The sequence below is a fragment of the Cervus elaphus genome, chromosome 22 (genome assembly GCF_910594005.1).
Source record: "Cervus elaphus chromosome 22, mCerEla1.1, whole genome shotgun sequence".
NCBI lineage: Eukaryota > Metazoa > Chordata > Mammalia > Artiodactyla > Cervidae > Cervus > Cervus elaphus.
In genome coordinates, this window is record NC_057836.1 from 49,554,547 (window position 1) to 49,568,133 (window position 13,587).

General features: G+C 42.9%; 1 protein-coding gene across 1 annotated transcript in view; it reads right to left on the reverse strand.

Annotated features, from left to right (window-relative positions):
- The window catches only part of POLR3B (RNA polymerase III subunit B), a 109,896-nt gene extending 103,647 nt beyond the window's left edge, over positions 1 to 6,249 (reverse strand). The window contains exons 1-4 of the mRNA XM_043880705.1: positions 6,034 to 6,249; positions 2,423 to 2,455; positions 189 to 245; positions 40 to 104 (exon numbers count right to left, since the gene is read on the reverse strand). Of these exons, the coding sequence (XP_043736640.1) occupies positions 40 to 104; positions 189 to 245; positions 2,423 to 2,455; positions 6,034 to 6,105 (227 nt within the window). The 5' untranslated portion in view covers positions 6,106 to 6,249. The remainder of the gene's footprint in view (positions 1 to 39; positions 105 to 188; positions 246 to 2,422; positions 2,456 to 6,033) is intronic.
- Positions 6,250 to 13,587: the final 7,338 nt, after the last annotated feature.

The following is a 13,587-nucleotide window of genomic DNA, read 5'->3' on the forward strand; positions in this document are numbered from 1 at the left end:
ATGATCAAAATACCAAACTACGAGTAGTCGGTTCCTTACTTTAAGTACCACATGGGGTCAGCATCACTTGTAACCTTTTCATTGGCTTTCATTATTTTCTTTATCTGCAATGGAAGGAGTAACATGAGGAAAGACTCTGGCTTCCAGTTCATTGGTAATCATATCCTTTCCCAAGATCTGATGCTTACCTCTACATTAATGAAATAGTTAAATGAATCTATATGCTGTTTCACAAGGCCTTTCACCTAAATGGATAAAAAATAAAAGGTTAGCAATGAAATAGCAGATTACACAATGGGCTTTAACCTGATCCATAAATTTTCCCCAAAACCAAAGTGACCACAAAAAATCCACGAATTTTACTTGGCAAAACTTTCTATTTTCATGTCCTCATTCTATTCCTCCTCCATCTTACTAGAACACCCCCAAACTTTCCTCCCTGGAAAACAACCTGATGTTTGGAATTCAAGATATATACCTAACGACTCCCCATGAGCTAACAAATTAGGCAGGAAAGAAAATCCAAGAAAAAAAATACAGCAATCAAGCATCATCTCTCTAACCCCCAAACAATGCCTATTTCCTTTTTTTCTTGTTCCTATGTAAGCAATTTTATGACTTCCCCATATCTGGTCTTTCATATCACTTTTAGAAGAATGAGGGGGAAAAATAAGGATCTCTATTAAGGAAACCAAAAATAAATGCATTTAAAATTGGAAGCAAGGCGAATCCCAGGGACCCATGAACAGATCAGCTCCAGTGACTGCCTTTCATCTCAAAAGTCAGCACAGCTACACAGACAGTGCTGTGTGCTGCTATGAAAAACCCTGAAATGCTAAACACAGACTCCAGTCTCAGGATTTAAAAGGACTGTAACGTGTTCAACTTTTTACATTAATGTTCAAACACAATTAGCTCAACACTTCTAGAATACACCCAACAGCAAGCATCAGAGGGCCTCTGCTTTAATTACACCTCTTTTGAGGGATCTCACTGGCTTACTAAGCAGCTATCCCATTTTGAAATACTCCTGATTGTTGGGGGAAAAATTTACTCTTATAATGATCTGTAGTCTAACATCCCGCAGTTTCCCCCCGCCATGGGCTTAATTGTCTTTTCTGAAGAAAATGTCTTCTCCACCACAGTCCATTTAGTTATCACATCTCTTTTACGTCCTCTCTTCTAGGCTGAGAAGGCTCTTCCACTATTTCTCACAAACATGCTTTCCAGACTCTTCAACAGCCCACGGACTGTAAAAACTGGTCAGAAATCTGGCCTTGACAATTCCCAGCCTCCTCTGCCAGCATGCTCCCTTCTGCCAATAATACAGAACTGAGATGGAAAAAACGCAACACATTTTTCAACCCTCTACCCTTTCACTGAGCATGTTTCCAAGATTCATCCACGTTGTAGCATGTATTGGCACTTTCTATTGCCAAAAACATTGTATTGTATGGATATATCATATTTCATTTAGCCATCCATCAGTTGGTATTCGAGTTGTTTCTATTTTTGGCTATTATAAATAACGCTGCTATGAACATCTGTGTACAAGTTCTTGCATGGACACATGATTTTGTTCCTCTTGGGTAAATACCTAGGAGCAGAATTGCAGGATCATACAGTAACTCTATGTTCAACCATTTGATGAACTGCCAGGCTGTTTTCCAAAGCAGCTGTGTCTCCATTAGCAGACTGTGAGGGTTCCACTTGTTCAGCATCCCCACCAGCACTTGTTATTGTCTTTCTTTCTTGACTACAGCCATCCTACTGGGTGTCAAGTGGTCTCTCATTGTGGAACCTGCTACTATTTAGCATAAGCTCTTTAAAACTGAAATTCAATGATAATAGGAACCTTAAAATCTGTACTTCCTTTGTCCGAACCACTCATCCACTCCAGCCAAGCAGACTAGACTCTGTTTTCAACAGACCCCGTGGGTCCTCCTGAGGACTTTTATTAAGCCATGTTCCCCGCACGCTAGGTAATTCCTTTCCTCTCGTTGTTTAGCAGCTAAGTCGTGTCCGACTCTTTTGCAACCCCATGGACTACACTCTGCCAGGCCACTGAGCCAACTGGGAAGTCCTCCTCTCCTCCAAGGATGTGGTTTACGTCTCACCTCCTTTAGGAGGCCCTTTCTGACCACCTGTGGCATCAATCAATCTACTGCCAGCAGCACTTTGGTTTGTATTATCCCTATGCCAAGCGACAATGTAAACTACTTCCTACCTCTAAAATTAGATTACAATCCCCTACCTAGTACTTTATAGACAGGGTTACTGCCTTATAATTGCTCATATTTCTAAAACTTAGAAAAGTGCACAATTGTACAAAGTCAAAAAATGTTGGTGATAAAAATTTAATTTTAAAAAAGGCTAATTTCTTGACTCTTGATTGGAAAAATAACTATTAGATATTAATTACCTTTAAAAATGCTGGAAGCAGCCGCCATTTTTCCTGTGAATCAGAACAATAAAAGTATCAGAACTCTGTGTCAGCGATCACAATATTTTCATGAGGTTATTTTAATGTACCAAAAGTGACTTACTTTATCACAGTAAGCAAAAGAAAGTAAGTGGAAACAAAAAGAACAATTTTTACATTGTAACCTGTTTATGGCAATCATATACGTACTGTACATGTACATGCATACACACAAGCATATATAAACCACAGATTTCTTAAACAGAATATACTTTAATCTCTTTTTGATGACTCAAGATTCCAAGCACTTTTCATCTTTATTTTATTCTCATGACTCTTCCTGAGTAAGCGGGGTTTGCCAGTTTGAGGAAGGGAAAGTATTAGTAAGTTTCAGAGTTTGGTGGGGAATCTGGGTCTTTCAACTCAAAGGGAGTTCTTTCTCCCTCCTATTTTTCCTCAACTAGCACCTGGCAGAGTCCAGGCTGAAGAAAGATATCACCCAGTGTTCACCTACTTAAACAGCTGCAAACTGCCATGTTCAGCTCTTAGGCCTGCTCTTCACACCTTCCCGAGATTGTAAACAGCCTACCATGATACAACTCTTCATGAATGGTACCTAATCTGTTCATGGGAAATCTGACAAATGGTTAGAACTGAGTCTAAAGAAAGAAAACACAGTTTCTGAGTAAGAGCCCAAGGATTATGTAAGACCTTGTAAGAAACTGTAAAATTTTTTGACTTTGGGCAATAGACAATTGCTAGAAGGTTTTGAACAAAAGAGTGACAAGATGATGTGATCCATTTTAACTGGATCACTCCAGCTGCTGGGGTGAGAAAAGACACGGTTAGACGCAGAGGGATCATCTAGGAGTTTCCTGCAATACTCTAGGCCGACAACAATACAGGTAGTGAGAAACTGTTGCCGAGGAAAACACGATGTGAAGTTAGTCAACAGGACTTAATAGTAGATGAGATGCAGGAATCTGAGAAAGAGGAATTGAGGCTGACGCCTTAGTGCTGCCATTTCTGGAGATGAGGAGGCAGGGAGGCTGCCAGGGCAGCAGGTTTAGCGTGAAGGGGCGACCTTCTTAACATGGCTGGGGGCATGTTAAGTTTGAGATAACCATTAGACATGCAGGTGGAGATGCCAAATAGACAACAAATGAGTCTGGAACTTGGGAAGAGTGGCCTGGAGACCTAAATCAGGGAAAGTCAGCAGACGGATGGCAGGGGAAGTCATGAAACAGATGAGATCACCTACAGAGTGTAGGTGGAGAGGAGCTCCATGACGTGAGATCAGAAACACTCCACCATTTAGAGCAGCAGAAAGCACACTGAGCAGAGAATCGAGGAGTGGCCAGAGAGGGAGGCAGACAATCTGGAAAATGGAGAAACATTTTTTAAGAAAAGGTAAGTCGGGGCAGGGGTAAATAGAAAATCTCGATACCTTCCTCTCAATTTTGCTCTGAACTTAAAACTACTCTTAAAAAGTCATCTTTTTAAAAAAAATTTTTTTTTAATTGAAGGATAATTGCTTTTACAGAATTTTGTTGGTTTCTATCAAACATCAACACGCACACACACAAAAAAAATGAGTCTGGCAAAACTAACCTATGATGACAGGAATCAAATGGTGGTGTAGGGCTCAGACTGAAAAGGGCACTTTCTGCAATGATGAAAATGTTCTATATCTTGTATGGGGTGGTAGTTATTTGGGTATACATAACTGCAAAAACTAATGTAAATGAACACTAAGTAAGTACTACTGCATTTTACTGGATGTAAATCTACAAAGAAGAACAAAAGACAGACCACAATGGACTACATGAGGAGACTAGAAAGAGCCTGAGGAGTTGGAGTGGAGAGGGGACAGGTGGGGAGAAACAAGTTAGAGAAGTAAGCAGTGGCCAGATTGAGAAAAGCCTTAACAATATGGTAAAGACTAGATTTTTGTTGCCCTGAGAGCAATGGGCAGACTGAAGAATTTTAACCAAGGGAGCAATGTGAACATATCTGCATGTTTAAACTGACGGCCCTGGCGACAGAGCAGAGAATAGACTGGAATGGGACAAGTTAGAAGCCAAGGAAGTAAGAGATGACAGTGGCTGACTTGGACAACAGTGGGACTATCAGAATTGAGTACATTTTGTAGTTGGGGCCCTTAAGATGGGATGATGGACTGGATGCAGAGGGTCAAGAAGAGGAGCTCTTATTTCTAAATCAGAAGACTGGAAGCATGTTACTGGTCCCTTCATGGCTGTGCAAATGCAGAGAAGAAACAGAAATCCTACAGCTCTCTGGAGAAGCAGTTCAGTCAGCAGTTAAGGTCAGGAGCTCTGGAGTCTGCTGAAATCCAAAATCCCCAACAGTCACTTAATGGCCTTCTGACACTGGGTTAGTTACTTAACTTCTCTGGGTCTTAAAAATCTTCATTGGCAAAATGGGACAAAAATATTACTTGCTTCATAGGATTAAATAACCTAATGCTCATTAGGTTTGAACAGAGCTGGCGCATAGTAAGTGCTCAGTAAATGCTGGCTCTTAAATAGCAGTTTAAGAGTTAAAAATTCAAACCAGCTATACTCCAATATAAAATAAACAAAGTTAAAAATCCAGTATCGCCTGATGAAAATCAGCATGTACGAAGGCACTCAGAGACTGAATCTAATAGACTGATTGTAATTCCTCAGAATGTAATTTGCAGAATGATTATAAAGAAATAGATTAATTGATCTTGTCAGTCATTCTCCTGCTTAAACCTGTCAATAGCATCCTAGGCCTCCTTCAGATGTCTAACAAAACCTTTCATAACCAGGACCCTTATCTGTCACCTTTAATCTCTCCTCTACTTTTTCACACTCCAATACCACTGGATTTATTTTTATTTCTCAAAACTACCAGATGGCCGTGCCTCCAGGTTTCAAGTGTCTTGTTCCCGCTACGTGAATCTCTCCCTAGACTATTTCTCCATGTCCCCAACCGATGCCAACTAAAATTTTAAGTTATATGTACCTTTCCAGAAAATAAAATTACATCAACAGCTGAACTTCATCAGGCAGCTCAGAGTAGGACAGTTATCCTTAACTTCTGAGAAGTTGATGAAAGCTAAGTGTTTAAGAAAACACTTAAAATTTGGAGTAAATTTTCTGGGTACTTAAAATACTCTTGCAATCCAAACTTGAGTTCCCGGCGAAAAGGAGAAACTACTAACCCGGGATTCAGACGATTTGGTTTTAACACCACAGCCAGCGGTGGGAACCTAAGCTCTCTGGACCTCAGCATCCTTTACAAGGAAGCAAAGATGCAGTACGTCCCCCAAGGTGGGTCAGAGTCAGTACTCCCCTGACAACACACGTACACTAGAATGGCTCCAACCACGGAGCCGTGGGCGGGGCTGCTAGGCCAGCGTGGAGCCTACCGGCTCCCCCAGCTCAACCATTGCACGTGGGTCCAGCGGCCGGCTAGGCAGTGAACCCGCGGAACCCCGAGCCAGCGCTGAGTCCTGAGCATGCGCGGAAGCCGCGGCCCGCCCCGCTCCACCGCCAGGACTCTGGCGGCAACGCCTCTCGGGGACACATCACAGCCCCTTCCGCTATTTACCCTGCACTCACCTCTACAGTTGGGATCGGCGCAGCCAGCTGCTCCGGGGTCAGGTTCCCAAACTCTTCCGCAAGCAGGTCCATGCTACTCACGATGAAGCAAGCAGCAAGCAGAATAATCACGTGTGCCTCCCCGGCGTCAAGGTATCCGCTGTACCGGTGGAGAGCTGTGCGTGGTGGCTTAAAGGGTCCCCGCCGCGCAACTTAATAGGAGGAAGAAAAGTTCCGCCTGCCTGTCAGTCGGAACCTGCGGTTGAACCCGGATGTGGCTGAGGCGGAGCCGGGAAACTGCGCCCTCTGGTGTCCATCAGAAGTCTCGCGTGGGTAATCCGAAAGCCAGGCAGGGTTGTCGGTTCCTACGATCTCTGTCAGTCCGACTCCTTAAGATCCCGTGGGACTACTGAGGAGCCCGCCAGACTCCTTTGCTATGGGATTATCCTAGAAAGTGTTTGATGCTCAGTCGTGTCGACTCTTTGTGACCCTATGGACCGTAGCCCGCAAGGCTCTTCTGTCCATGGGATTTCCTAGGCTCCAGAGATCTTCCCGACTCAGGAATGGAACCCCGGTCTCCTGCATTAACAGTCGGAGCCACCAGGGAAGCCCCAAGAATACTAGAGTAGGCTGCTATTTCCTCCCCCAGGGATCTTCCCGACCCAGGGACGGAACCCGTGTCCCTTGCTTCTCTTGCACTGACCGGCGAATTTTTTTTTTTTTTTTTTTTAACACTGCACTGCCTGGGAAGCCCCCAGTTATCCCATAATTGAGGCCAAAAAGCATATTGTTTTAAAAATATTTCACAGAAAAGGGTAAAAGGAGAATTTGCACAACTTGAGCCACGGAAGCATAGGATTCGTTTAATTTAGCCCCAAACTGCACGTATAGTATGGAAAAGTAGGAAATATACCAAATACCTAGTAGGTGGGGATTGGCTTAAAAACGTAAGGTACGTGTGTGTACTATACAACCATTAAAATGACCACAAAATGAGGAGGAATTAACTTTACCTAGACAGTAGAGCATAACAGGACAGCAATAAAGATAGTGTTATATTCCAAAAGGACTAGGCAGAAGATCCAGGAGTAAATGTCAGCATAAATTTAGTATGAAAAGGTGACATTTTAAATCAGTTGGAAAGATGCTTTTCCAAAAAATGATGTTGGAGCCACTGATTAGCTGTTTTGAGAGGGGAAAAAAAATTATATATATATATATAAGTAAATCCTATATGGATTAAATATTTAAATGTTAACAACCTTAGAAGGAAATATAAAGTGAACAAATTCATGACATTGAGTGGTGACTGCCTTCAAGCATGGCAACACAGAAATCATAAAGGAAAATATTCATAGATTGAGTCATAAAATTCTAGCCATAGTTTTAGGATTCCGTGAAAAATTTAAAATTTTCTGAACAGATGGTTAAAAATCTCCATGAATAGGTTTCAAGACACACAAGTTGGCAGGTGAGAAAGGATTGGTATCCCTCATTTAAAATGAACTTACGTGAATCAATAGGGGAAAAAATCCCATTGGGGGAGGTGGGGAAGGCAAAAGAGAATCAACAGTTGTTTAGTATGTGCAAAGTTTCAGTTCAGGAAGATACAAAATTCTGGAAATGGATAATGGTCATAGTTTCACAACAACGTGAGTGTATATAAGACCACTGAACTGTGCACTTGAAATGGTAAATTTTAGTATATTTTGCCATAGTAAGTTACGAAAATTTATAAATATTCATTTGCCATTCTGAATGTCTAACCCTTGTGACGATAGTGGTAAACAACCAGCCTGCCAATGCAGGAGACACCGGTTCAATCCCTGGGTCAGGGAGATCCCCTGAAGGAGGGCCAGCAACCCACTCTAGTACTCTTGCCTGGAGAATCCCATGGACAGAGGAGCCTGGCGGGCTATGGTCCATGGGGTTGCAAAGAGTCGGAGACGACTAAAGTGACTTGGCATGCACACACGCATCCCTAGCACCAGGTTAGTCTAATTTTTTGTTGTTGTTTTGTTTTTTGTTAAAATGAGCATGGTTTTCTGATTTGGTAGGTTTGGGCTGGGGCCTGCAAATTTGCATTTCTAATGGGCTCCCAGGTGATGATGCTGATGCTGCTGGCCCAGTGATCACAGTTGAGAATCACTCTGTAACGTCATGTAACATAAGGTTATCACTCGATCCCACAGCCTGTTTATGTGTTTACCTCTCCTTCTGACAGCGAGCACCTGGAACAGGGACTGTCTTATCTTCATCTTTTCAGGTTCTAACTCTTTGTTTGTTCCTAAGTAAAGTTGTGTTAAATAAATGATTTGGGGAAAAAAATCATGCATTGAGTGAGAAGTTCAATTTTTCATGTAATGCTTTTTAAAATTCTGATTTTTTAAAAGTTTCTCTTGAGTAGGATCTGGTAGCAGTGGTCCCAGAGTCCTACATGGGAGCAATTGGCTGACACTAAGCAGGTGGTGTCCACCCTGTTTACACCTGCCTGGTCCCTGAGGTAGGGGCGTTTGCATCCTGGGGTCAAATCCATTGTCTTTCTGATCCCCTAAGGCAAGGGTTCCCAACCTCCAGGATCTAATGCCTGATGATCTGAGGTATAGCTGATGTAATAACAATAGAAATAAAATGCACAATAAATGTAATGCACTTGAAACATCCTGAAACCACCCCCTGCCCCAGTCGATGGAAAAATTGTCTTCCACAAAACTGGTCCCAGTGCCAAAATGTTTGGGGACTGCTGCCCTAAGGGGCTGGATTTTTTAATTCAAAAGGCCAGGAACAGTCTCCTGATTTCTGTTTTCTGCTGTCCTTTTCCTAAAATATTGGTACACAAAAGACTTGGTGGTTTGAATGTAGAGGACTGGGCAATTAGGGAAAGGAAATCACAGAAAAATGGTTGACATCTTGGAATACTATCCCATCACCTAGGTATGAAGTGTTGTGGTTCCCAGATGGGAAAGTGACCAAAGGGAGGAGAACCATGAACATCAGTTAAAGAAGAGCAAGGAAAAAGGGAAAGCAGAGGTGTCAGAGCTGGGCCCTGGAACGTTAGGGAGTGCTTCTGTTGACTGTTTGCTCTTTGTCAGGCATTGGAATAACCACTTTTTGTACCTTCTCTGATTTAATAATCAAGGGAGAGAAGTATGGTAATCCCCATTTTGCCAGGTGAGGAGACTAAGGCTCATAAGGTTTGAGAAATTTGCCAAGCATGGTTGGAATTTAAATCCTCACTTACCTGACCCCAGAGCCCATGTTTTAAACCTCTCTATTGTGACACCGGCTGAATGGATCGGGTAGAAGACAGCAAGCAGAGAAAGACAGCCTGAGCAAAATGACATGGGGGTGTGGAGTGCATAATACTATCAACACATGTGACGGCTGAGTGTAGTTCTCCCACAGGGCCTGTCTAGGGACATGTCTATAGATAACACCAGAAATTGTCATTTATGCCATGCTAAAGAAATTAGAACTTGAGAGGCTTCAGCTTGAAGACACTAGAAAACAAAAGAAAAAGATGACCCTCTCTCCTTAAAAACCTTGGTACATTCAGACTGGGGGAAAAAAATAAGTGATCCTGATTTCTATATTTGAATAAACGGATAGCAGAACTAGAGAAAGCCCAGAACAATGTTGGAGCAGGAATAAGGGTTCTTCAGTCTGAAAAGGCAAGGGCAAAGGGGATCCTGGAAGTCTATTGTTTCACATCCAGCAAGGCAAGGAGAAGCCGGGAAAGAAGTCTCTACTGTAATCAGAGAACATTTTGCATTTTGAGCAAGACTGGATGGCCCAAAACCTCTAGTTGCCTGCCAGACCCATAGGTCTTTCTCTGAAAAGCCTTGCTTTGTGTCATGTTACCTCATCATCCTGTCAAAACAGACGGGCCAGCAACCAGCTAAAGACAGCCATCAAAAAAAAAAAAAGACAGCCACCTAAGGCAGGGGGCGGGGAGGGGGCACGGAGCTCCTTATGAGACCCCCCTCCCACCAAAGGGAAGAGAGTTGGGGAGGGGTATCCATAGTGACTAGTGGCAAATAGACCCAATCATTTTCTCTCTCCTGGTAAGTTTTCAATGAAGACGAAAGGGAAGGGCAACAGGAAACAGAGGCAGAGAAGTAAACAGCATTTGGTGGCATTACAACAGAAACATACCTTTGATTGGATGATCTAAGGCAACCAATATAGTGAGTAGTTAACACGTTCCAGGGTTAGACTCTTTGGGTTCAAGTTGATTATCAACTCTGTGACCTTAACTTGTGTCTCATTTTGCACAAATGGAAATAATGATAGAACCTGCCTTGTAGCAGAGTTGTGCAGTTATATGAGACCATTTATATAAAATGCTTAGTCTATGTGGTAAGTAATTATTTTCCTAAATTCTGAAAGAAAAAAATTATGTTCAACTTCTCTATCATGCTTGCAGGTGCAACTGCTGGCAGATTCCCAGGTTTCCTTTCTTCTTCTTAAAGCCTTGCAATAAATCCCTAGGTCCCTTTCCCTTGAAAGCTGAACAAGGCTAACATACCAAGCTTAGACATGAAAAGATAAAGTTTCACTTGAAAAGTAGAGAACAAGAGGGCATAAGTTGCTGGTACAAATGTACTTTCTAAAAGGTTAGATTAAATCATGGAGGATAAAGTCATACCTGATTTACTAAATGAAATTGGAACATGTTGGGTTGTGTCACTATCCTTTGAAGTCGACATCAAGGACAGTAACTGCAGTCTCTACATACCCTTGAGTTTCTCTGCCAATGACAATATTGGGCTTAATGAACCATGGTTGTGATGAGAGTTGACAATTTTTGGTCTTACGTGCTTAAGTACTTGATCATCACATCTCACAATACTAAAACCTCTTGAAGCTTGAAAGAGATTTAGGACTAATAAATTAGCTTTTGTAATGTATTCTGGCCACATTATGCTGAAGTTTGTAGACGATTTCAAATACATCTCATTTGACTCTCACTTAGGGCTCTGTGATGGAGAAGTCAATGGCAACCCACTCCAGTACCCTTGCCTGGAGAATCCCAGGGATGAAGGAGCCTGGTGGGCTGCTGCCTACGGGGTCTCACAGAATCAGACACGACTGAAGCGACTTAGCACCACCAGCAGCAGCAGGGCTCTGTGAGGCAGGCAGGTAGGGTAGGAAATCGATGTTCACGGCGAGACTAGAAGGCTGACTTGAGGTCATAATAGCTGAGAAAAAGAAGTGAATTCAAACTCAGGTCCCCTGACTCTCAATCCCCTGCTACTTTTACTGACTAACAAGTGGGAACTGTTGGTACTTAACATCCCCAGAGGTAGAACAGATTGAATTTTAGTTTTAAGGGGGATTCAAGTGAAAAAATATATGTTGCAGAAAATGTGGCAGGCCCCACACTCATGGCATACTTTGCCAATCAGCCACAGAATTCTTTACTGCTTATCCTGGATTTGGCTTCAAAATCCTCTCAACTCGGTGCTCTGGGGAGCTAATACTAAAAGATCAGAGCAGACACATGACTTTAAATTTATTTTCATAGAAAAGAGCTTATTCAAGGAAACTGGTGGGATCTGAGGTAGAAACTGCTAATGCTTATCAATACCCAATACCCAATACCCACGTCCACCTCTTTTCTCCTGGACACATCTTCCTGACTTGCTTGCACTTAGAGCCAGATGATTTTGAGTTCTGGCCGATGCACCATAAATAGAAGTGGGCAGTCCATTTATTTCCCCTATCTTCTGAGTGATTCAGGAGATGCTGAAGGTTTTGACGCCTGCTGAGTTATAAGATGGATGGAAGTTGGGTCTTTGAGTAGCTGGATTAAGGTCCTCAATACATACACCAACCTTCCCTAAACTTGGAACTACAATTTGAGAAATAAGGCTATGCTGAGACCATGGTGACTTGAGAGCTATTTGTTCAGCAGTTCATCAACGCACACCAGTAAAGGCTGATTTCACTGACTATGCCCTTCTTGGAATCATCTTACAGTGTCATTCTTAGAGGCAAGACTGGATGGGGAGAGGGGTTTCCTCACACATTTCTCCCATTCGAGTTCAAAAGACCTCATAAATCTAAAGGATAGTGGATTTGTTTTTCTCTTTCTGCTCCTCAGGACACCTTTCTTATTTGAAAGAAATCGCTAGTTGAGTGACCTTGGTGGGAACATGGGAGTCTAAGTGTCAGCCACTATCTCATTCCATCCCATGCAAATTAAAGTCTTGCCCTTGACGGAGATTTGTCCCACTGAATGTTGATATCTTGAACTTTAAATCTTGAGCAAATGAGGCAAAGCAGCAAGGACAGTTGAGAAATCAATCTCTGAATCCTGCTTGGCCGAGGCCCTGCGCTTGCATTGCCTTAGTTCCCACCCATTTGCCAAGCTTAATTCCCCAAACAAAATAGATTCGGTGAAGTATGTAAATCTCCCCAATAAACTCTCTTTCCGCCTGTTAGCTCGAGTCCATTTCTACTGCTTGTGCCATGTATCCAGGTGTGAGGGCATGTACACATACGCACACAACACATATTCTAGCACCAATGGCAAGTGTGCTTTGTCAGGACAATCTTTCCAAAACATAATTGTTTGCAACTTTCAAAGCATTCCATGATTCTTTACCTCTTTCAGAACAAACCCCACACATATGAACATGACATACAGAAGCCTTTTCCCTTGCTTGTTTCTCCTCTAATCACTCCCCCTCTTCTGGAGGCTGTTCCCTGGGCTCACCATTTCTCCACGACTGTGCCTCCTGTGCACTGGGCCTCTTGTGCCTTTCCCTTTCTTGGTCTCTAGGCAAGTTCCTGCCTATCATTCATGTTTTAGCTCAAGGACGATCCGTGAAAGAGTCCAGTGATTTTTCCTCTAATACTATGTGTCAGTTCAGTTCAGTCACTCATATTCAACTCTTTGCAACCCCAAGGACTGCAGCACGCCAGGCTTCCCTGTCCATCACCAACTCCCAGAGCTTGCTCAAACTCATGTCCATCGAGTTGGTGATGCCATCCAACCATCTCATCCTCTATTGTCCCCTTCTCCTCCTGCCTTCAATCTTTCCCAGCATCAAGGTCTTTTCCAATGAGTCAGTTCTTCACATCAGGTGGCCAAAGTATTGGAGTTTCAGCTTCAGCATCAGTCCTTCCAATGAATATTCAGGACTGATTTCCCTTAGGATTGACTGGTTTGATCTCCTTGCAGAGATACTTTGGATACTGTTTAGTCACTGAGCCATGTGTGATTCTTTTGTGACCCCCCCCCCCCAACAAACACACACACAGACTGTAGCCCTGCCAGGCTTCTCTGTCCATGGGATTTCCCAGGCAAGAATACTAGAGTGGGTTGTCATCCAGAGGATCTTCCTGACCCAAGGATAGAGCCTGCTTCTCCTGCATTGGCAGACGGATTCTTTACCGCTGACCAAGATACCACAAAAGCCTGAAAACTGGGTTAACTGGAATCCTCTGAAGATCTATCAAAATATGGAGAGATACAGTGCTACCTCTGCCAATGAAGAGAATGTGCTAGAAAAGGGTGATGGCTTGTGGACGACATCATGAGGGAGGCAGAGATGTGTTAGCAGAGGT